The sequence below is a fragment of the Cnephaeus nilssonii genome, assembly GCF_951640355.1.
Source record: "Cnephaeus nilssonii genome assembly, chromosome: 4".
NCBI classification, from domain to species: Eukaryota; Metazoa; Chordata; class Mammalia; order Chiroptera; family Vespertilionidae; genus Cnephaeus; species Cnephaeus nilssonii.
This window is the reverse complement of record NC_137075.1, coordinates 108,816,013-108,838,394: the sequence shown is the minus strand read 5'-3', so window position 1 is coordinate 108,838,394 and position 22,382 is coordinate 108,816,013. Positions and strand designations below refer to the sequence as shown.

Genomic DNA, 22,382 nt, shown 5'->3' with positions numbered 1-22,382 from the left:
AGGAGCCGTCCGGCCAGGACACTGCCAGCAGGAGCTGGAGGCCAGCCCCGGGGGGGGGGGGAGGGGGGATGGGCTAGAGGAGGGACGGCTCGGAGAGGGGCCTGGGCCTCTGCAGTCGCCAGGTCTGAGCTAAGCCCTCTGGTCTCGAGGCGCTGTCCCGGGCAGCCCCCAGATGGCACACGAGCTGCCTGTCCCACGGCCCTCGGTGCCCGGCCTGCCCGGCAAGGTCTCGGGCGCCGGGATGACAGGAGGCATCCGCGGTGCGGGCAGTGCCTCCCGGTGCCGCGGGCCAGGCGGCCATCTGGCCAGGAGCGGCCCCGGGGCCCCGCCCCGCAGCTGCTGCGGGGACCAGGCGGCCGGTGCCAGGCCAGGAGCCCCGCGCGAGGGCGATGCGGCAGCTGCGGTGACAGGGCCGGCGTCGCCCGCGCTCCCCGGGCGAGCAGGGAAACATCTGGCCATGGGACCCCGGAGCGGCTGCCGCCGTGGCCGGGCGGGCGACAGGCTGGGCCGCCCACCATCCTGTCTGGGGGCAGGAAGGGGGTCCCCGGGGGGAGGCCCTGGGGGAGGGCTGGCCCTGCCTGCGGGGTGCCCGTCACAGGGCAGGCTCACAGGGGCGCGGCCCCGAGTGGGATGTGGGGCTCAGAGGGTCCCAGTGAGTGAGCCAGGGGACCTGGGCCACCTCCTGGCCAGGATGCTAGTCCTCAAATCGGCCGCAGGCCCCACGTCTTCCACGAGAGGGCGCCCTCCGGGGCCCCTGAGGCCACTGGCTGCCACCCCAGCCCAGTCTCTTGGCCTCTGCCTCCCCCTGCCCTCTCCAAAGTGTGGGGATGAAACCCCTCCAGGGAGAGTGTGGGTGGGTGGGACCGTTCCGGGGGGTCCCCAGGGAGGTCTGCGGGGTGAGTGATGGACAGAGTCGGACGTTTGTGGGGCGACCTCAGGTCAGGTGTCTGGCCAGGCCTCTCGCCGGGCCCCTGGAGGCAGGGCGCTGCCTGGGGGTACACAGTCACGCTGGGACAGCCACATGGGTGGGGTGCGGCCGGAGGGGCTGCAGGGACAGGCAGGGCGGGACCTGGGAGTCCCCTTGCCCAGGAGTGCGGGTCCCCCAGCAGGAGAGACAGTCCTTCCCTGGGGAGCGTCCGGCCGTCCTTCTGTCCGCCCAGAGGCTGGGATTGAGCCTCAGTTTCCTCTGTGGGAGGGAGAAGGTGGGGGGACTGCCCCTGCCCCAGATGACGTGTCTATACCCCCACGCTGAACTCTGACCCTTGAAGAACAAAAATGCCCCTCCCCCCAACACACACCACCTCCGGGAAGATACCTCGTGGTCTTCCCGCTACGAAAGGGTGCTGTCCGCCCGGGGCCTCGCCTGCGGGAGGGGTCAGAGGGCGTGTCTGCAGGGAGTTAGGGTCCCTCTGCCTCTGGCCCCTCGGCTGCCCCCTAGCGGTCCGTGGGGGTCCTGGCAGCCCCACCCCAGCTCCTGCCGTGTCCGCCCCGCTCGGGGCACCGAGGCCCAGGCATGCCCCTCCGCCAGCCCCTGGCCCTCGCCCCGTCCCTTTCACAGCTGCCACGTGTCCGTGTCCTCCTGGGGGGCGGGGAGTTCCTGGAAGCCCCCACGGAGGGCCGGGCCGTCCCCGCAGCCGGGCCTTCAGCCCCCGGGCGGTGTTCCCTTCCAGGTCCGCAATGCGGCGGCCTCCACGCCGCCCGCCGGCCTCCCGGCGCCGCGGGCAGGGTCCCGGGCTGGTCTTCCAGGGTCCTCGCGGCGCGCGCCCTCCCTGCCCCCCGCGGGGGGCTCCCCACTTGGGGCGCATTCTAGTGTCAAACTAACCCGCCCCCCATGCCCCCGCCCCCTGGGAGGCAGCAGCTGGATGCGTCCCGGTTGCCGCAGCGCGGAGCCGAGAAGTGCGGCTCCCGGAACAAACCGGGAAACTGAGGCCGGGAGGGCGTGGCCGGGACTGGCCGGCGGCGCACGCTGGGTCGTGGGCCCACCCCGGCCCCGGCCCGGCCCCCACCCTCCCTCCCGGCCCGGGTGGGGGCGCCGGCGGCGGAGGCGGATGTGGGCGGGCGGCCGGGCGGGGTGCGCGGGGCGGGGACGGGGCGGGCCGGCGGCGGGACGGAGCGGCGGCGGCCGGCCCAGCGCGCGCGCAGCAGGCACCGGGGACGCGAGCCGCGGCCGCGCACGATACCGGGCCCGGCGCGAGGCCCGCCCGACAGCGCCCGCCCGGCCCGGCCCGCGGGGATGCGGAGCGGCGGGCGCCGGAGGCCGCGGCCCGGCTAGGCCCGCGCTCGCCCGGACGCAGCGCCCGGTGAGTCCCGCCCGCCGCCCGCCGGGGCCCGGATTTCCTCCCCGCGCCGCCGCTTTGTTCCCGGCCGCCGGGCCGCGCAGCCGGAATGGAGGCGCGGGAGCAGGAAGTGGCCGCGGGCGCCGGGGCGGGGAGGCGCGGGCCGGGGGCCGGGGGTGCGGGCCGGCCGGGCTCCCTCTTGACCTTGGGAGGCGGCCGCCGGCCCGCGAGGCCCAGGCTGGGGCGCAGGGGCGCGGCCGGGGCCGGGGGCGCCCCGAGGCCGGGCTCCCCAGGCGCCAGGCCAGAGCTGCCCGGTGTCCCGGAGGCGCAGGGGCCTTCGGAAGAGGCCGGCCCGGCCGCGGTGCCAGCTGGAGGGGGGCCTGGACGGAGCCCTCGCCCTCCCGCAGACAAGTTGTCCGAGGGCCCAGGCGGCCCACAAAGGACGCCGCCCCTCCCGGCCCCCACGGCTTCCTGTGCGGGTGGGCTCGGGGGGCTGCCCACCCCGCCCGGAGGCTGGGCCTGGAGGGCGGCTAGGTCTCCTCCGAGGTTGCGGGGAGGTGGGAGGATCGGGCATGGCCTGTGCCCTGGGGCCAGAGGGCCTCTTCCTCCCCTCCTGCCGGCCTGGTCCCAGCAGCCTGGGCTCCCTGCCCCGCGGCGGAGGGCACAATCCAGGGCACAGTCCGCAGCCCCGCGTTCCGGGGGAGGAAAGGGCTTTTCGGGGACCGTTTAGAAAAGCTGAGATTTTATAACAACAGCAGGCGTGTGCGGCTACGGCGAAGGCCCCGGGCGCAGGGGTCCCGGCCCGCGTGCTGTGCGGAGGCAGGTGGGCGCGGGCGCTGCCTGCGTGTCTGCGGACGCACGCCCCGTGTGCGCACAGATGTATTTTTACACATGGGCTCCCGACAGCTGTCCGGCTCTGTCAGCACAGCCCTGCTCGGGCCCTGGTGGGGGTAGGGGGCACCCGGAGGCCAGCCCTCTGCCTCCAGGCCACGCCCACCCGAGTCACCAGAGCCCCCGTGCCCAACGCGCTGGGGCTCAGAGCTCTGTGCCCAGGGCCGGCTGGGCACGCGGGCACTTTCTCGGGCAAAGGGTGTCTTCCCTGTCATGGCGTCAGACCGGGGTCTAGCTGCCCATCAGCATTTAGCCGCAGACAGTGCAAAGCCACCTCCTCTGGGTGCCCAGCCCCCGCCGCAGGGGGCCAGTGAAGCCCGGCGGCTAAAGACCCACATTGGGATCCATTCCAGGGTCCTCGGGGGTCTGCCTGGCCTGGGGGGCCTGTTCAGGGCCTGCCCTCTGGAGTCCCTGTCTGGAGGGTCACAGGGGACTGGGATGCCAGGAATGGGTGATGTGGGCATTGGGTTTTGAGGGATGCCTAGGAGTTTGCCCAGCAGGGGAGCAGTGGGGAGGGCCATGCAAGGTGAATGGCTGGCGTGTCTGCTCAAGAGAGGGCTGCCGGTGGGCCCCGCGGGGCGGGTGTCTGTCCTGCATTCATACAGCCCCCCGTTTGTCGCCGCCTGGACCCTGTAATTATGGGTCTGCAACCACCCTGGACGGGGGTTCCCTACAGACGGGACCTGTCTGAGCCTCTTTGTCGCCGGCGCGCAGGCCGAACCCGGCTAAACCAGAGGTGCTGGCCCACAGGCCCGATGAATGACTGAGATTCAGGCTGGTGGGGGGGCTGTGGGTTAGGAGGGGCCTGGGGTTTCGGGAGGGTTCACAACACCACCCAGAGGGCGCCCAGTGCCTGCGCCAGCCACCCACACCCTGGCCCTGCCTTCTGTGTTTGAACGGCTCCCGTTCCCAGTCGGGGGCCGGGGAGGGGCTCTGTGCCCTGTCCCGGCCCCCCCCCCCCCCGTGGGCGGGAACACCAGGGAAAGGGGCAGCAGGCATCCTCACCAGGGGGTCGGGAGGTCAAGTGCCTTGGGCTGATGCAGCCGGGGGGGCTGCCTGGAGGAGGTGGCGTTTGCTGGGTTGGCAGGTTCGGGAGGGCCTTGGGGAATGTGAGTGGTTTGTACAAAGAGCAGGGAAGTGGGTCTGGGCAGGGGAGGTGCCCAGGAGGCTTCGAGGGCCTGGGGTCCAGGAGGGCGGGGAGACCTAGTCCCAGGGAGCAGGTGCCGTGGCGGGGACGAGAGTGAGGGGCAGAGACTGCGGGCAGCCATGGCTCCGAGGGCTCAGTGAGGGCAGGCTGCGCGGGAAGGTGGGCCCAGGCCTTGAGCCCGGGTGGGACGGGCCTCCTGGGCTCGCCGCTGGGTCTGAGAGGGGCCCCGGCGGGCACGGCCTCACCCGTCCCTCCGCTCCCCCCAGAGGCTGTGGCAGTGCCGGCTCGGGGAGACCCTGCGGCGAGCGGACGTGAGCGCCCCCGGGCACCATGACCGACGTGGCCATCGTGAAGGAGGGCTGGCTGCACAAGCGAGGTGAGTGCCCGGCTGGGCCGGGGCGGGCGGGCCGGAGCCGCCGGGCTCCCCTCAGGGGCAGGGGCCTGGCAGCCCGGTGGCTGGGAGCCCAAGGCTGCTGGGTGGCCGGTGAGCGTCCCGGGCACAATGTCTCCGTGGTGTTCAGGGCACGGCCCGGTGGGCCCCTGGGTCGGGGGAGGTGAGACGGGGCTGGCGTGCAGCCGGCGGTGAGTGGCCGCCTGGCGGGGCCCTGTTGGCGGGACAGCCACGCCACCTCCCGCCCCACTTTCCTGGAAGGCGGTGAGGACGTTGGGGCCCGGCCAGGCCTGGCGCACTGGTGGCCCGGGGCACTGCCCAAGGGCTCCTGAGGGCAGGGCAGGGCGGCGTGGCCTGGCCCGGTGCCTGCCCCGGGCCTGGGCTGGGCACGGGCTGTGGGAGAGCTCGCACACTGGGGCCCGGGCGCGGGCATGTTTGGGCTGCAGCCCGGTGCCCGCCCAGCCTCCCCCCTCACTCCCTTGGCCCTGTGCCCCGGGCGGTGCGCGGACAGGAGCTGTGGGGATGGGAGCTGAGGCCCTGGCCCCTCACCTCCCAGCCCTGCCCACGCCCCTGCCCCCGCCCCCACCCGAGGCCTCTGCTGCTCAGGGCCAGGCAGGGGGGGTGACAGGCCTGCCACCCCGGTGCCCTGGCGAGTCACTCCCTCCTCCGTCCTCGTCCCTCCCAAAGTCCTGGTGGCCCCACACCCCCAGCCCCAGCCACCTCTCACGCTAGCTCTCTCGCAGATGGGCGAGGGGGTCCCTCTCCCCACCCCAGGTCCCACCGGCTGTGTGGGGGGGCGGGACCTCAGACTCTGATGGGAGAGAACTCGCACGCTCAGGGCCAGGGCGGGGAAAAGCGTGCGTCTGGGAGGGTTTTGTGGGATGCATAGGAGCTCCCCACAGGGTCAGGGGTCAGGGAGGCCGCCGCTCTGGGGTGGAGGCAGGGGGATGGCAGTGTGACGCGGGGCTGCAGAGCTTGGCGTGGGGGGTGTGGTCAGCGTTAGAGCTCCCGGGGCAGCTGCGGGGGCACAGTCCTCGCTGGGCCTTGAGAAGGAGGCGGAGGAACCTGTGGTCTGTGGGGAGACCTCTGCCTGGCTCCCCCCAAGGCCCCTGGCACCCGCCTGCCTTCCCGGTCCCCTCCCCAAGGCTCACCACTCCTTGTTCACCGTCCGGTCCTGCTGGGGGCCTCACACAGCCACGCCCCACCCGCCCCTCCCCGCCCGGGACCAGTGCCTCTCGACCTCGGCAAACGTTTGTTGACTGAATGCTAGATCAGGAGCTGGCCCAGGAGGTGCTTGGGGGGCCTGCCCCCACGGGCCGGTGCGTCTGTCAGGGTGGTGCCTTCTGAAGGCCGGGGGCCTGAGTCAGCCCGGAGGGGCGTCTGATCCCGGTGCCGACCTGTGTCCCTCTCCGAGGGCCGGCCCGTGGGGCTCCTCGGCCTTGGTTTCCCCATCTGTGTAATGGGAGGGTGGCAGGGGAGGCCTGGAGTAGGGCATGTGGTTTGTGGGGGCCTGACCCGGGGTGCAGCCAGGCCCTCGGCCTCCAGCGCAGGAGAGGGGCTGTGTCCCCCACACAAGCTCTTCCTCTTCTGGGTGGGGGTGGTGAGGGCAGGGGGGGGGGCGGGAGGGCCCTGCCCTGTGCAGTGCATGCCCGCTCCTCCCAGGCCCCGGTCCCGCCTGCCCTGCTCACGGAGGAAGGTCTGTAACACGGGTGCCCTCACCCCCCGCCCCCGCTCCCCTTTCCTGGGGACCCCGGGACCTCGGATGTTCCCCAGCTGCTCCCCCAAGCGCTCGCTGTCGTATTCTCTGCGTCGCTCTGTCCTTTTGCCGGTCTGCTCCCCACAAGTGTTTGGGCGCTTCCTGGGTGCTGGGCTTTGGGGCGACCCGGTGAGAGGGCGGAGGTCCTGGGAAATGGGTGACTTTCGGGGGGTTGTTGGGGGAATCGGGACCCCCAGTGTGGGGCTGAGGTACAGGGAGCCATTGGACGGGGAGGGTCAGGATTGGTCCGGGCTGTGACGGAGGAGGAGGCGGGTCCCGGGCAGGTCTGAGCTCCACTCAGCACAGAGGCATGATGGCCGGGTGGGGGTGGGGAGCGGCGTGGGCCTGCCGAGCCGGGGCACCGGCCACGTTTCCTTGCCGCACCCAGCGGTTCACGAAGGGCTTCCCTGCCACCCCCTGCGAGAAGCCCCCCAGGCTTCCCCTCCAGCTCCTGGCTGACCCTCTGCCCTGCCTGCCGCCTCTCGGGGGCGGAGGGGGGTAGCTCTGGGTGGAGTGGGGGACCTCTGGGCTGGGAGGGTTCCACGTCTGGCCCGGGGTGGGCAGAGGGCCCCACCTGCAAGGCCTGGCTGGGGGGGGGGGGCGGTGAGAGTCAGAGCAGGGGAGGGGGTGGAGCCGACTGTCCTCCCGGGCCCAGCCCGCCCCCTCCCCCTCCCGGGCCGGAGGTTAGGAAGCTGCCGGAGGTTAGGGCGCGGCCACACCTGTCCCTCTGCGTCCTGCGGGCTGGGCACACGGCACACGGCCGCCTCCAGACCCAGGGCGGTGTGGGCCCCGCAGAGGGGCAGGTGGCTGGGGGTGCGGGGCAGACCCTGGGCCGGGCTCCTGACACCCCTTGGGGGCTCCCATCTGTTAGGAGTGACCTGGGCTGTGTTCCGGGGTCCGGACACTGCTTTACCAGAGCAGCTGTGGGGAGAGCCCCCGTCTGGGCCTGCACTGACCGTGGGGTCCAGGTGCACCCTCGGCCTCCTGTCGGGGTGTCCCGCGGGGAGCTGTTCCCGGAAAGAGCTCCCTCTGCTGGAGGCTCCGGCTGCGGGGGGGGGGGGGGGGGCAGGCGGGCAGGCGCCCCTTGTGGGGAGGGGACCTCCTGAGCCCCCGAGTGTGTGTCCCCAGTGACGGGCCGACGTCCTGAGCATGAGCTGGACATCCTGAGTGACGGCGACCCCCGAGGGGTGGGCAGACCCCCAGCCGTCCGCGTGGGGGCTGGTGGGCTGCCTTCGCCCACTGCGTGCCGAGCTGTGGTCTGCCTGTGCGCCCCCCTGGCTTCGGGAGGCTGAGGCTGCCCTCGTCAGGAGCAGGCCCGGCTGAGCCCGGCGGGGGCCTCGGCCTTGTCTGGACTGTGCCCCGCGCTAAGGCTGTGGCCGGGTCGCGCCCTGAGGCTGCCCTCCTGCCCGCTGTCCCTGATGCCCCCCGGGTCCCACCCTCAGAGCCCATGGTGTGTGCCCGACCCAGGGACGGGCCGCCCGGGCCAGGGGGCCAGGAAGGGGCAGGGGCAGCCAGATGGGGGCCCAGGGTGAGGGAGAGGCCGCGGCTGGAGAGGAGGGGCGGGGGGGGGCACCCGGGCTGGTGCAGGCCGCTGCTGGCCCGTGACCCAGTGGAGGACGGGCCTGGGTGACCTCACCGGGCCACGGTCCCGCAAGCCAGGGTGGCGGGTGGCGCGAGGGGAGCCCCCCGTGGGCGGAGGTCCCTGCGGGAAGCGGTCACCTGTGTGCCTTCACCCCGGAGCTGCGCCGGGAGGGCCTGCTGCCCCGGCTCCGGGTCGGATCCCCGGTGGGTCTTAGGCCTTGCGGGGCCCTCGCCCTGAGCCCATTCCTGGCGCGGCCTCCCCAGCTCCCGGCCAGAGAAGGGCGCCTCGCCTCCGGCCGCGGGGTCCCGGCACCCGGGGGAGTGCATCCTGGGCCCTCCCTCCCCCTCCCTCAGGCGTGGCCGCGAGATGGGAGATAGAGGCTCCGTGTTGCTGACATCCCCTTTCCGTCCCGGGCCTGGGGTCCCTGGGGGGCGAGGGGCGGAGTGCAGCCAGGCCCCTGTGGAGCGGCAGCCGGCACGGCGGGGGCCAGGCCTGGGGGGCCGTGCACCCCACTTCTGAGCGCCAGCTGCGTGGAGGCCCAGGGGCTGGCGTGGTTGACGGTGCTGCCTTGCCTCCCGCGTGCGGGCTCCGCGGGCCACGGGGGGCCTGCTGTCCCCCTGCTGTCAGGGTCCCGCAGCGCCTCGGTTCACGGGGCGGCTTGTGCAATGCCCACATCCGAGGGCCCGGCACTGGCCCTGGGGCAGGTCCGCGCGGGCGGTCAGGCCCGCGGCGGGGCAGGTGGGGCTTGGCTCTAAGGACGGGCCTGGGAGGCGGCTCCTGGGCCGTGGCCGTGGCCGTAGCCGTGGCCGTGGCCGTGGCCGTGGCCGGGCCGGCCTACATGGGGCTGAGTTTCCTGTTTTGTGAGTGTGTTGTTGAGTTCTCCCTTCAAAACAACAAAAGAGGAAGCTGGGCCCTGGCCGGTGTGGCTCAGTGGATAGGGCATCGGCCTGTGGACTGAAGGGTCCCAGGTTCGATTCCGGTCAAGGCCCGGGTTGTGGGCTTGACCCCCAGTGGGGGGCGTGCAGGAGGCAGCCGCTCCGTGATGCTCTCTCGTCACTGATGTTTCTCTCTTTCTCCCTTTCTGAACTAAAACAACAGCAGCAGCAGCAGCACATATGGATGTGAGAAAAGAGGAAGCACGGGCCTCCCAGGGGGTGGGGGTGGGGGTGGGGCGGGGGCACTGCCTCCTGGCCCGTCCCAGGTGGCCCCTCGTGGGCTGTGCCCTGTCTCCTTCCTGGGTGCCGGGTGCTGTCAGCCCAGCCGCCCTGCGCGGGGCAGACTCGATGGGGCACAGGAGGGCGGGCCCAGGCCCCGGACAGCCTCTGCCACCACCCGCCGCCTCGGGCAGCAGAGCGCGTGGTGTGCAGAAGGGAAACTGAGGCCTCGGACGACAAGGGGCGGGCGCGGCGTGCGGTCCTGGCCGCGAGCGCTCAGGGGCCCGGGTTGCATCAGGCTGGTTCCTAGAAGTGCCGCGAGGCGAGGGCAGGGCGCTGCTCGGTCTCGCTGGCGGCCCTTCTGCTGGGCACACCCAGCGGGTGCCAGCCCGCACCTCCTGGGAGCCGGCCTGTAACCGGAGCCGCTGCTGACGACCTGCCCACTCCCGGGTCACCCCACAGTGGGCACACGCTGTCTCTTCCACGCCCGTGCTGTGCCCGCCTGGGCCCTGCCCAGCAGAAGGGCCCAGCCCAGGCCTGGCCCCAGACAGGCTGGCAGGGGGCTGGGGCTGCAGGCTGGTATGGGCGCTCCTGCAGGGCACCCCAGCCCTCACTCCCGCCCTCGGACGGACGCAGGAAACGGGGGGGCCTGCAGCTCAGAGCGAGGGGCGGGGGTGGGGCTTTGGGAGGGAGCCCAGGCGGGCCCCTCACCGCACTCCATGGGGAGCCCTCCGCTGGGGAGGGGCCGGGGCAAGGGCATGCGGCCAGCCTGGGTTTGGGGGCGTGAGGGGTGGCAAGGGTGGGTGTGGCCAGGGACGTGGGGTGATGCGGCTGGGGATTGGGGCGCACGGCCGGCCACCATGTCACCAGGGGAGAGATGGCGGGGAGAGAGCGCCGCGGTGGGTGTGGCCGAGTTAGAGCAGAAATCACTGAGACGCGGGCCCTGCGAGATGGGGGCGCTGCCTGGAGGACAGGGTCCCCTGGCCTGGCCCCCACACTCCCCCTGTGCAGGGGGCTTTTCGCTGTGGGTGTTGGGGATGAAGGTCCCTGCCTGGGACGGGCTGGGGCACGAGATGCAGGGGTGTGGCTCTGCCTCCCAGGGTTCGCAGGGAGGGCGTGGTGTGGCCGGCCCCGTGGGGACTCCAACTGTCACTGTCCTGCAGCTCATGACAGCCCGGCCCCGGGGGGGGGGGGGGGCACCTGCTGTCCGTCCCGGCGTGTCCACGGGAGTCGGGTCCCACCTGTGCCCGGGAGGGACCGGGAGCCGCACGGGAGCATCTTCCCTCGCCGGGTGGAGAGGCTGCCGCTCTGTCCTCTCCTCCCCTCCCCCTCCCCCTCCCTCCCTCGCCACCCGCTCCAGGGCAGTGGTCCAGCGCCCTGCTGGGGGGACGGGGACCCGGGAAGCCGCCTGGGCCCAGGCGGGGGGCCCCTCGAGGTGACCCCTGTGGCGGGCGGCGATGGATGGGCCGCTGTCAGCGAGGCCGTTTGCTCGCTGCGCCGGGGAAGGTAAATGGGCGCCCGGCAGCTGTCGGCGGATGGCTGTGTGGTCGGCGGGGGACCGCGCGGTCGCCGCTGTCAGCTGGCGGCGCTCCCCGGGCCTGCTGGGGTGCACTTGGCTGTGGAGAAGCAGCCCGGCCCCGCCTGGCGCTCCGCCAGCGCCCGTGCCGCCACCAGCACTGCGGCAAAGTGCGCAGCCAGCGGCTTCCCGGGCGCCCGGCTCGCCGAGCACTTGCACAGGCCCCGGGCGCCGGGCTGCATGGCCGTGGCCCCGTGCCCTCCGCCCTGTGCCAGGAGCCGCTCACGGCTGCCCCAGGCTGCCCACCTGACCCATGACGCGCCCAGGATGCCTGCCCCCCCCCCCCCCCCCCAGCCCTGGCCGCGTGGCCGTAGGTGACGTTGGCTGTGGCAGGTCAGGGCTGCCGGCAAGGAGCCCTTCCCTCAGGAGTCCTGCAGCCCCGGGGCATCGTGGGACGGAGCTGGCTCCCCAGGTAGTGGGAGGGACCCCTGGTGGGGACGGGGAAGAGGTGGTGGCCCTGGTCCTGACGCGGGCCTGGCTGAGCTGCCGGGGGCTGGGTGGGGGAAGGTCGGGGCACAGTCCCCCCTGGTGGCAGGGCAGGACCCGGTCTCGGAGCTGTGCTGCCCTCCCGCCCGCCCAGGGCTGGGCCTCTGAGAGAGCCCGGGGGGGGGGGGGGGGGGGCGCCGTGCCCCATCCTGCCCGCCTGCTGCAGCTCCGTCCCGGGGCAGCCATGGCTCCGGTTGGGCAGGCAGTCGGCTGGGAGCTGAGCGGGGGCACCTGGGCCCCGTGGTGGTCCCAGCGCTGTGTGTGCCCAGGCCCGTGTGGGCCGCAGGGCGTCCAAGTGTTTGCACGGCGGGTGGCAGGGACCCCCCCCGGGACGGTGGTGGCCAGGTCTCACTGCCCACCGACTGCCCGGAGGTCCCCCTGCCTGTGGGCAGGCGTGCGGCCCCGGGGAGCGGGGAGCGAGGACCCCGCTTAGGGAGCTGCGTCCTGAGGGCAGACTCGGGCTTTCTGTTTGTTGCCTGCCCGTGTCTGTGCCGGAGTGGGGGCTCCGCGCCTCCGTGGCCGGCACCCCGATGTGTCTGGCCCCCCTGCCCCAGGGCCTCGGACAGATGCCGGCCCACAGGTATCCTGTGGCCGCGAGGACAGCGGTGGCCGGCAGAGGGGCCGCCTCCTGCCCGCCGCTCCCGGTCACCTCCACCCGTCTGTCTGGGCGGCCGCCTGCCTGCTGTCCGGTCTGCGCTGAGCTCACTCACACTCGGCCACGGCCTGGCCCCTGGTGGCCGCCGCCTGGACTCTGGGCGGAGCGCCTGCGCGCGGACAAGGGCTCTGTGTGCCTCGCGCCTCAGCCCGGCCTTCCGAGGCCCCGGGGTTCCCCCCCTGGAGGGGTCTGGGCTGCACGGGGAGCCCCCACAGGGTGCCGCCTGGCTCTGAGCTCAGCCGGGTGGGGTGTGGGTGGGGCTGGCTCAGGGCCCATCCCCCTGGACCCCTCCCCATGGCTCAGCCGGGTAGGGTGTCGTTCCTGTGGGCCCCCCCAGCTCTGGGTTCCAGAACCTTCCCGGCCCTGGGGGCCTGGAGGGCAGGTGCACGGTCACGTGGCTGGAGTGGGCCCTGGGTGCTGGGAACTCTGCCACCAGCTGTTCCAGGGAGTCCCACTGTGGGGAAACTGAGGCCCGGTCTGCTGTGGGCTGTGGAGCACGGGACACGTGCCCACTGCCTATGTGGGTGGCGCTGGGCGCGGCGGGGGCCGGCACAGTTGGTGCCTCAAGATGGATTTTCGGCTGTGCGGGCGAGGGCTCATCACTCTCCCCGCTCAGCCAGCGTCCCGCTCAGCCAGCGTCCCGGGGAGCGGCAGCTGGCGGGAGGCGAGGCTCTCCATCAGGGGCCGACAGCTCCAGACTGGCGCGCAGGCGGGAGGGAGGCGCAGCGGGTGCCGCACGGCGTGGGCGGAGGCGCGCACCCGAGCCGGCTCTGCTTGCTGTCCGGCCTGGCACCGTGGGGCGGGGGCACCTCGTGGGCCCGGGCGTGGGGCGACCACAGCGCCTGTCCCCGGGGCTCGGGGGGGGGGGGGGACTGGCTGGAGACGCTGCTCAATGCCGTGGGGGCGGGGCCGGGGCGGGGCGGGGGCCGGTGGACGGCCTGCGGGTGGGCTCCCTGGGAAAGGCCTGGTGGCTAGAGCCCCCTCTCCCCAGCAGCCCCGGGTCCTGGAGGCGAGGGGCCTTGGCGGCCACCCCCGAGGCCACAGCTGGGGCCCCTGGTGGCCGCCCGCCTGGACCTCCACACGGGATCGGGAGGGCGGGCGGCGGGGAGGAGGGTGGGACCCACTGGCGGTGGTGTGGGGCCTTTGCTCTTGTCCTGGGCGCTCAGGGCCCGGGCCGCCCCGCCCGCCGGCGCCCCTGCGGAAGCCGCCGCCTCATTAGTGAGTCCTTCGCTGAGGCCCAAACCCCTTGCTCTGCAGAATGTAAATGAGCCGTTTTTTCCGGGTGTCAGTATGAAAAATGACGGTCGCCGGCACAGCGCAGAGGACATCTGCTCGCTTCTGCGCGAGGCCTGTGTGTGGCTGATGTCGCCAGACTCGGGGGAACCTCCCCCGTGCTCCCGGGTGACCCGCGGTGGGATGCGGGTCCGGGGCCGCAGGTCTCGCCTCTGGGCCCCGATGCTGACGTCGTCACGTGGGCGGGGGGGGGGGCTCTGTCCAGGGGGCGTGTTGCCGCCGGCCCGCGTCTCCCTGCGTGTGGGGCTGCCCCCTCACCTGGATGCCAGGCTCCGTCCCCTTGGCCGGGGTCGGCCGCGGGAGCTGCCCACTTGCCCTGTGGCTGCAGTAACTGTTCCGGCCAACCCATGGCCGGACCCCGGGTCGGGGCGAGGTCTTGGCCCTGCAGCCCCAGCCGGAGGCGGTAGCTAGTGCTGGAACTGTGCTGGTGGCTGCTGAGACACACACTGGCCTGGTGCCACCTCCTCCAGGAAGGCCCTCTAGATTGGAACAGCCTCCCCACAGCCGTGCCCTTCCCCCAAGTCCAGGTGCCCACCTGGCCCCTTCCCCTCCCCCCCCCGCTCCTGTGGGAATTGGGGTCAGTGCTCACGCATTGGGGGGTCCTGGGTGCCTCTGGCCCGGCACCGGCAGTTGCCTGTTGGCTGCGGGCTGGGGTCCGAGGGGCGGCAGCGGGCCGGCGCAGCCTCACAGCCTGTGTCCCAGGGGAGTACATCAAGACCTGGCGGCCCCGCTACTTCCTGCTCAAGAATGACGGCACCTTCATCGGCTACAAGGAGCGGCCACAGGACGTGGAGCAGCGCGAGTCGCCCCTCAACAACTTCTCCGTGGCGCGTGAGTGAGCCCGCGCCCCCGCCCCCCGCCCCCGTGACCCCCGGCCTCTGTGTCTGGGACCAGCAGCTCCGGACCAGGGTGGGCAGCGCTGGCTCCGCGTCACCTCGGGGCCTGTCGGCGGCCGTCCCTGGCCGGTGGGTGTCTCTGTGCCGAGTTCAAGGCTGTGACGCCGGAGCGGTCCCAGGCACGCCTGCTCGGCAGGTCGAAGGCCTGGCTGAGACAGGGCAGGTGCTGGTTTGGAGCGGCCAGCGGGGGCCGGGGGGAGCCCAGCAGGGTGGGGGGCAGGATGAGAGTGCGTGAGGGGCACCCAGCTCTGGGAGCCTCTGTCACCCCCAGGGAGAGCCTGTGGCTGCCCCCCCCCCCCCCCCCGCAAAGGCTGCCAGAGGCCCTGGGCCCCCGCGGTGCTGCACGTGCCTCTGCCCCAGCTTTGGTGGGGAAAGGGGGTACGCTGGCCCAGGAAAGCTGGCAAAGCCGGGCAAGCTGGCCTCATTCCACCGGGGAGGGGCGGGCGGAGGACGGCGGGTGTGACCCGGCCCATGGGGCTGGGGAAGCAGGGGGAGGGGGTGGAGGAGGCTGAGCCAGGTGGGCCTTCTAGCCCGGCCCCCCTTCCCTGTGCTCTGCCCGGAGGCTGGCCCCCAACAGTCAGGGGGTGAGTGAGTGATGGGCTCATTAACTGAGCCCCAAGTCCGTCTCGGGCTGCTGGCTGGGGTTCGGGGTGCAGTGCCTACTGTGGGGGTCCCAGATTCACCCCAGGTTTCTCTATACACGTTCCCACCCGCCGGCCAGCTCTGCCTTCCAGCCTCCAGCCTCGCCGACCCCAGGTCTCGGGGGATGTGGCTCAGGTGGGCTCCCTGCCTGCAGGTGTGTGGAGGTGGGGCCGCCTCGCTGCCCTGCGCCTGCTGCAGGGGCCGGGCATGGCCAGCGCGCCCACCGAGGGCATCTGGGGTGGGGAGCAGAGCTGCCGCCTAGTGGGTCTCCCCAGTGGGCAGAGGAGGGGGCCCAAGGGAGGGGAGACCCAGGAGGCAGACATCCCACCTTGGCACCCCCATGACTGTGCGGGCGGCCTGGCTGGAGATGACACCCCTCAGGAGTGCACCCCAGGCTGAGCGCACGAGGGTGGGGGTGACCTCGGAGGCACGTGGAGGGGGGCACTGGCCAGAGGGGCTGCCCGAGTGGGGGTGGTGCCGGGCCTCTGGGGATGGAGTCAGGAGTGGGGACGAGGAGCCAGGCCCTGGGGGGGCCCAGGTGCTTGGGACAGTGAGTGGGAGGTGCGTGTGCCGACGCCCGGGAGGCCTGTCTGTCCCCGGCCCGTGGTGACGGCGGCCACTCCTCACCGGCCAGCCCGGAGCCCTGCCCTGGCCCCAGCCTGGCAGACCGCTCGCTGCCTGGGCTCGGCTGAGCCCCCTGTCGCCAGGGCCCAGATGCTGGGGTGGTAGGAGCCCCGCACTGGCCCCTCACCCCGCCGGCCTCACAGGCCGGGCCAGGGTCTGCCCTCGGAGGCCTCAGCGACCCCCACACTCACTCATGCCCCTCTCGGGCCTGACCACGCCCACAGTTCTGCACAGCAGGTGCCTGGCTCCAGGTGTGTGATCCTGGGGTGTGCACGGCCCAGGTGTGTGCTCTCCAGCTGTGCTGGGGTGTAGGGTGTGTGGCCCAGCATGCGTGTGCCCCAGGTGGCTGTGCTCCAGGCCTGCCAGCCTGTCTGCACCCCTGTGTGAGTCCAGCCCCCCAGCCCCATGGGTCGGGTCACACCTGCCATCCTCCGCCCGCCCCTCCCGGGTGGAATGAGGCCAGTTGCCCGGCTTTGCGAGCTTTCCCGGGCCAGCCGTACCCCCGCTCCCCACCACAGCTGGGGCAGAGGCACGTGCAGCACCGCGGGGTGGTGTCCCCCAGCCGCCTTCAGGACGGGCAGCCTCCCCGCTGGGGCTGGCCGAGGGGAGGGGGGAGATGGGACCGGCAGCTCTCACCAGTTCCCACCCTGCGGCCCCTCCTGGGACCCCTGACCCCTCTCCCTGCGGCAGTCAGGGCCGTGGCCTGGCGGGCAGGGCGCTCCGGCACCGAAGGAGGGACTGTGGGGTGGGCGCACCCAGCCAACGCCTGGCGGGCAGCTCCAGAGCCCGTCTGAGTGGGAGGGGACTGAGGCACCGAGAGGGCATGGGCTAGAGCTTCCCAGTTCTCGGGGGGGGGAGGTCTGGGCTCACCTGCCTCCCCCCACCCCCAGAATGCCAGCTGATGAAGACCGAGAGGCCCCGGCCCAACACCTTCATCATCCGATGCCTGCAGTGGACCACGGTCATCGAGCGCACCTTCCACGTGGAGACCCCCGAGGAGCGGTAGGGTGGGGCGGGGCGGGGCGCAGGCCGGAGGGGGGCCCGGGGAGGAGGGGGGTGGGCGAGGTGGGTGCTGGCCCCTCGCTCCCTGTGTTCCCAGGCGGGGGAAGGGGGGTGCAGTCCTGCCGGGCCCGAGGCCAGACCTCAGGGCCAGCCGCCTCCTGGGGCCTCGGGGCTGGGCTGGGGCCGAGGCCCAGCTGGGTCGGGCGAGACCGTCCCTGACCGCCCGCAGGGAGGAGTGGACGACGGCCATCCAGACGGTGGCCGACGGGCTCAAGAGGCAGGAGGAGGAGATGATGGATTTCCGGTCGGGCTCGCCCAGCGACAACTCGGGGGCCGAGGAGATGGAGGTGTCCCTGGCCAAACCCAAGCACCGCGTGGTGAGGCCCGCTCCCCTCTGCAGGCAGATGCCCTGGGACCCCCTTCCTCCTGTGCACAGTACAGTCTGACCACCAGAAGCCCGGGTCAGAGGGTGGGGACGCTGCCGTTCCAGAAGGCCTTGGCGCTCACTCCCACCATCCCCCCGAACCCCAGTGTTCGGAGTTGGGGTGCAGAGCCCCCATCCTCCCGCGAGCCCGGGGTCGGCCGAGTGGCCCCGGCCGTCACCCAGTGCCCTGACCCCACCGCCCCTGCAGACCATGAACGAGTTTGAGTACCTGAAGCTGCTGGGCAAGGGCACCTTCGGGAAGGTGATCCTGGTGAAGGAGAAGGCCACGGGCCGCTACTACGCCATGAAGATCCTCAAGAAGGAGGTCATCGTGGCCAAGGTCCGTGCTGCCCGGGCGGGGGTGGGGGGAGGGCGGGGCGGGGCAGAGGCGGGCGGCACTCACAGCCCGTCTTCCAGGACGAGGTGGCGCACACGCTCACGGAGAACCGCGTCCTGCAGAACTCGCGGCACCCCTTCCTGACGGTGAGTCCCCCCCCCAGGCTGCCTGGGCACCAGGGCAGAGCTTGGCCCTCTGTGCCCGGACTGAGGACTGGCCGGGGAGCCCGGGCCTCCAGGCTGCAGCGTGGGCAGCAGCGGGCAGGCCTCTGGGGTCGCGGGGAGCCCCGTGTGCAGAAGGGGCAGGTGACCTGGCTCCCTTTGCTCTGCCCGGGCCGGCGGGGGGGGGGGGGGGGGTCCAAGCCAGGGCCCCTGTGCTGGGTGCGTTTGGGGGAAATCCTTAGCCTTTGGGACAGGAATCAGCTGGAAGTTGGTTTCCCAGCTCAGCCAGCTCCTGGGGCACGGGCGGCCCCTCTCCTCCAGGGTCTGTGGGCGCACAGCCCGGGGGCCCAGCTCCCCACCAGGACCCCAGCTCCGGCCCCGGCCCTCCGCTCAGTCCTATGCTGGCCTCTGTCATTGGCACTGACTGGGTCCAGGGCGGCGCCTGTGGGTGAGAGGTGGGCACGGGCCGTCCTTCAGAGCCAGGCTGCCCACGTGGCTGGAGGCGGGAGCGGAGGCAGCGGTGCCCGGAGGGCGCATCCTCCCCAGGTCTGGCCAGGCGGGCCCTGTTGGGGAGCCTCGGAGTCCAGGGAGCTTGCCAGCCTCTGAGACCCCCCCACACCTGGCCCCGCCCACACCGCCCATCCTGCGAGGGGGCCTGAGGGCGGGGGCCTGGTTCCAGCCTGTGCCCCTTGCAGGCCCTGAAGTACTCCTTCCAGACGCACGACCGCCTCTGCTTCGTCATGGAGTACGCCAACGGCGGCGAGGTAGGCTCCGCCGTCCCTTCCCAGTGCGGGGGGGGGGGGGGGGGCCCTCAGGGCCCGCCCCTCCCGGCGGTGGGCGTGGTGCGAGGCTTGGCTCCCCCGCAGCTCTTCTTCCACTTGTCTCGCGAGCGCGTGTTCCCCGAGGACCGGGCCCGCTTCTACGGCGCCGAGATCGTGTCGGCCCTGGACTACCTGCACTCGGAGAAGAACGTGGTCTACCGGGACCTCAAGGTGGGCCGGGCCTCGGGCGGGAGGGCCGGGGCCGGGCGGCGGGTGCTGACCGGAGGCCCCGCCCACCCGCAGCTGGAGAACCTGATGCTGGACAAGGACGGGCACATCAAGATCACGGACTTCGGGCTGTGCAAGGAGGGCATCAAGGACGGGGCCACCATGAAGACCTTCTGCGGGACCCCCGAGTACCTGGCCCCGGAGGTGCGCGCGCCCCCTCCCCTCCCCTCCCGTGCCCGCCCCAGCCCCAGCCCCGCCCCCTCCTGCCCAAGCCCCACCGGTGCCTTCCGGGCGCCCGTGACCGTGACCGCCGCGTCCGGCAGGTGCTGGAGGACAACGACTACGGCCGCGCCGTGGACTGGTGGGGGCTGGGCGTGGTCATGTACGAGATGCTGTGCGGCCGCCTGCCCTTCTACAACCAGGACCACGAGAAGCTCTTCGAGCTCATCCTCATGGAGGAGATCCGCTTCCCGCGCACGCTCAGCCCCGAGGCCAAGGCCCTGCTGTCGGGGCTGCTCAGGAAGGACCCCAAGCAGAGGTGAGGCCGGGGGGGTCCCTGGGCCCAGCCTCACCACGGGAGGGCGTGGCGGGTGTCCTCACCCGGCCGTGTCCCTGCAGGCTTGGAGGGGGCTCCGAGGACGCCAAGGAGATCATGCAGCACCGCTTCTTTGCCAGCATCGTGTGGCAGGACGTGTACGAGAAGAAGGTGCACGCCCACCCCCGCCGCGGTCACCGCTCACACACGTGCTCACACACATGCTCACACCCCCGCTCACAGCCCCGCTCACAGCCCAGGCCTCCGGGGCGGGTGGCTGCCCTCGCTCCCCGATGGCTGTGCGGCCCCGTGTTCCCCGGAGGAGCGTGTGCCTGTGCTCCTGCGCGGGGCGCCGTCAGGTCTGGGCACCGGGTCCCCACGCTGAAGGTGGCGGTGGGGCCTGGGACGCCCACTGGTCCCTGGGCCTGGGGGCGGCAAGGCCCCCCGCGGGAATGCCGCTCCACAGCCCGAGTGGGCCAAGGGCTACGGGATGTGACTCCCTCCACCCTGAGTTATCAAAGGGGGAGCCCCAGCAGCCGGGCCGAGCAGGCCGTCCCCTGCACACCTTTTCCAGGGTGCCCTTCTCCCCAGTTTATAAGACAACCAGGAAGGAGAGCAAGAAAGTTAGGAAAAAGAAAAGTGGAGGTGTCTTCTCTCGCCTGAGAGCCTGGGGGAGGGGGTGTGGGGGTGTGGGGGCTGCAGAGCTAGGCTGCACTACCTCCTGTCGCCTGCAGGGGCCGCAGTGAGCAGTCTCACCCTACCCTTGTCAGAGGGTTCCTGGGCCTAGACAGCCACCCTCCCCGCAGTCTCCCTCCCAGAGTCCTGTTGTGGGTGGGCGACAGTTTACACCCCTGGAGACTGTGCGTGGGCTCAGCTCCCTGGGGTGGCGGTGGGGTGCAGGGCCAGTCTGTGACCTGCCCGCCCTCCCCACCTGCCCCTGCCTCCGCCCGCAGCTCAGCCCGCCCTTCAAGCCCCAGGTCACCTCGGAGACGGACACCAGGTATTTTGACGAGGAATTCACAGCCCAGATGATCACTATCACGCCCCCGGACCAAGGTGAGGGCCCCGCTCCCCGACTCCCCCGCGAAACAACAGAACCAGGGTCCCCTGCCCGGGCCTGGGCCTTGACCGGAAAGGTCCCCTTTGGCGGGTGCTGATCAGGGCGGGAGGGCGGGCCACTGTCCCCGGTGCCCGGCACTGGAGGGTCGGGGTCGATGCGCCTGGAGCCCCCAGGGCCTGCCTCAGTCTCCCTGTCCTGCCTGCCCGCAGACGACAACATGGAGTGTGTGGACAGCGAGCGGAGGCCCCACTTCCCGCAGTTCTCCTACTCGGCCAGCGGCACGGCCTGAGGCGGCCAGCCCGGTGCTGGTGACCCGCGTGGGCGCCACAGGCTGGCCGCCGCCTCCGTGGGGCGGGAGGGAGCCCGCAGCGCCCACCTTCAGTGGATGTCTCTCTGGAGGCGATGGGGGAACACGCTCCCCAGCACGTGCGGGAAGACGCTCGTGCCCTGGGCAGGGCTGCCCTCACGCACGCCGAGGGGAGGCCGTCCTGCGGTTTTTCTTAATTTATTTCACCCAGTTCTCCAGGCGTGGCCTCGCCTTCGGACGAGATTCACGTAGGAAACGCTGAGGACTGCAGCAGCCATGTGCAATTTGGGGTCCGGTGGCCCCTGCCCGCGCCCCTCGGCCCCCCTCGCCACCTGTCCCTGGCTGCCCGCTGTCCCCGCCCGCCCGGAGGCACCAGGATGGGCCAGGAGTGCCGAGCAGGCGGCTGAGCCCGTCGCTGTGTTGCTGTTCATGTGCGTCGGGGCTAATCTTAGAGAAGAGCCCCCCACCCCCCCCGACGCCCCACCCCACGCTTCCCCTGTAGCGCCTGTCCTGTCCTAGAAGCTTCTCTCCCGCCGCCCGCCTGGCCAGACACCGCGTTGCACCATGGCGTTTTTTTACATCAACTTTAGTATTTTTACTATTACGAGACTCCCTCCAAACTCCTCAATAAAAACGGCTTTTCAACTTGGTGGCTGGTTTTATTGTGAGGAGCTCCCCGTCCTGGCCCTGGCACCCAGGACAGCTTCTGAGGGGAGGTGACTCCCCAGCTCACCTAGACTTGCTGGAGGGGGTGTCCCTGGCCCCCCTGGCTCCAGGCCCAGGGGTCATCTGACGGCCAGGACGGACCCTGCAGGACCCAGAGCTGGGGGAGGTCATGCGGGGCTGAGGGGGCCACGCGGGCTTCGGGCGCCACCTGGTGGCGAGGAGAGGAACCGCCACCCAGCCCTAAACACTGGTCAGCACTTGGCAGGGCCCAGAGGACCTGGCTCCTCACCTTAAGTGGGTGGGTGCCCCCTGCAGGGGTGCTAGCGTTCCCGGACGGGTACGGACTTGGCACCGGCCCCCCACTCTCCGGTGCCCTGGGTGGGGGTGTCTCAGGCCTCGGTGGTCCTCTTCCCTCGGCTTTGACGGGCCGTGGATCACACCACAGCAGCAACAATGCCACCACGAGCAGCACGTCACAGCTGAGGGGAGGCCAGGGTCAGGGAAGAGCCACGTGTCAGCCGGGGCCTGTGCCACGGAGAACAGCGAGGACCCTCAGGCAAGGACCACAACGACCACCCGCCCAGCAGTCCCACCTCTGGCCACCGCCCCCCCCGAAGAACTGAAGGGGGGCTCCGAGACACTGCAGCCCACGTTCACAGCGGCAGCGGCCTCAGCAGCTGAGATGTGGATGCAGCTCGGTGTCCAGGGCGAGGACGTAACTGGCCCACCCGCAGCAGAGACAGTGCTCAGCCTCAGGACGGACACGCGGACAGCTGCTACCACAGATGGGCCGTGTCGTGCTCAGTGAAATAAGCCAGACACGGGAGGGCGGGCTCTGCACTGTGGGACCCACTGAGGTCCCTGGAGGAGTCAGACCCATTGGGACACAGCAGGTGGTGGCGCTGGGCTGGGCGGGGGTGGGGGGTAATGGGGACAGGTCAGCTGTGCAGGACGGGAGCTCGGGGACGGTGTGGTGCTGGGAGCATGACTGAATGTGCTCAAGGCCCCGAGCTGTGCGCTGACGGATGGGTAAGATGGCACTTCGTATTGTCACACCATCAGACGGGAAACACCACACACTGCAGACACCAGGAAATACTGCCACACCGCCCATGAGCTTCAGGCTCCGCGGGGCAGGTGAGGTGTGCAAGTGGGAGGAGCCTTCAGAGCCGGAGCGGGGGTGTCAGGTGGGGGTGCTGGCCAGGCCAAGGGTGCGATCGGCTCCCTCCCACAGGACCCCCTTTTGTGATTGATGGGTGGGGAGATGCCTTGGGGATATTCCAGGTCACAGGCACGGACACAAGCATGACCTGATCTGTGTCCCCTCCCAGGCAGGACCCTCCTGCAGCACTGTCCGGGGAGAGTTTGGGTGCAGGAGACAGGCACCTGGGGGAGAGAACTCCTGGGCACTGTCCTGCCAGGGCCAGGCCTGCTGACTGTGGCCTGGGGCTGTTGGGCAGCGAGGGCCAGCAGGGTGCGTCCCTCCTGTGTCCCCACCCAACCTGCCCTCCCCAAGGCTGGCCTCGAGGGGC

At 71.9% G+C, this 22,382-nt stretch overlaps 1 protein-coding gene across 2 annotated transcripts; it reads left to right on the top strand.

The window, feature by feature from the left end:
- Positions 1-2,123: 2,123 nt before the first annotated feature.
- Positions 2,124-20,833, top strand: AKT1 (AKT serine/threonine kinase 1). 2 transcript variants are annotated; one of them, XM_079768057.1, is made up of 14 exons: positions 2,124-2,300; positions 4,581-4,690; positions 13,910-14,038; positions 16,260-16,371; positions 16,601-16,748; positions 17,004-17,135; positions 17,213-17,278; positions 17,989-18,057; positions 18,160-18,285; positions 18,358-18,486; positions 18,606-18,820; positions 18,901-18,988; positions 19,771-19,873; positions 20,087-20,833. In XM_079768057.1, the coding sequence occupies exons 2-14, from the start codon at positions 4,645-4,647 to the stop codon at positions 20,164-20,166; spliced, it is 1,443 nt and encodes a 480-aa protein (XP_079624183.1). In that variant the 5' UTR covers positions 2,124-2,300; positions 4,581-4,644; the 3' UTR covers positions 20,167-20,833. The 2 variants fall into 2 exon arrangements, with proteins under 2 accessions (XP_079624183.1, XP_079624184.1); XM_079768058.1 differs by lacking the exon at positions 2,124-2,300 and adding an exon at positions 2,448-3,903.
- Positions 20,834-22,382: the final 1,549 nt, after the last annotated feature.

Coding starts and splice junctions, on each gene's coding strand:
- AKT1 (XM_079768057.1), top strand. CDS start 4,645: ATGACCGACGTGGCCATCGTGAAGGAGGGCTGGCTGCACAAGCGAG. Junction 16,749..17,003: donor CCAAACCCAAGCACCGCGTG/GTGAGGCCCGCT, acceptor CCGCCCCTGCAG/ACCATGAACGAGTTTGAGTA. Junction 18,989..19,770: donor AGGACGTGTACGAGAAGAAG/GTGCACGCCCAC, acceptor CTCCGCCCGCAG/CTCAGCCCGCCCTTCAAGCC.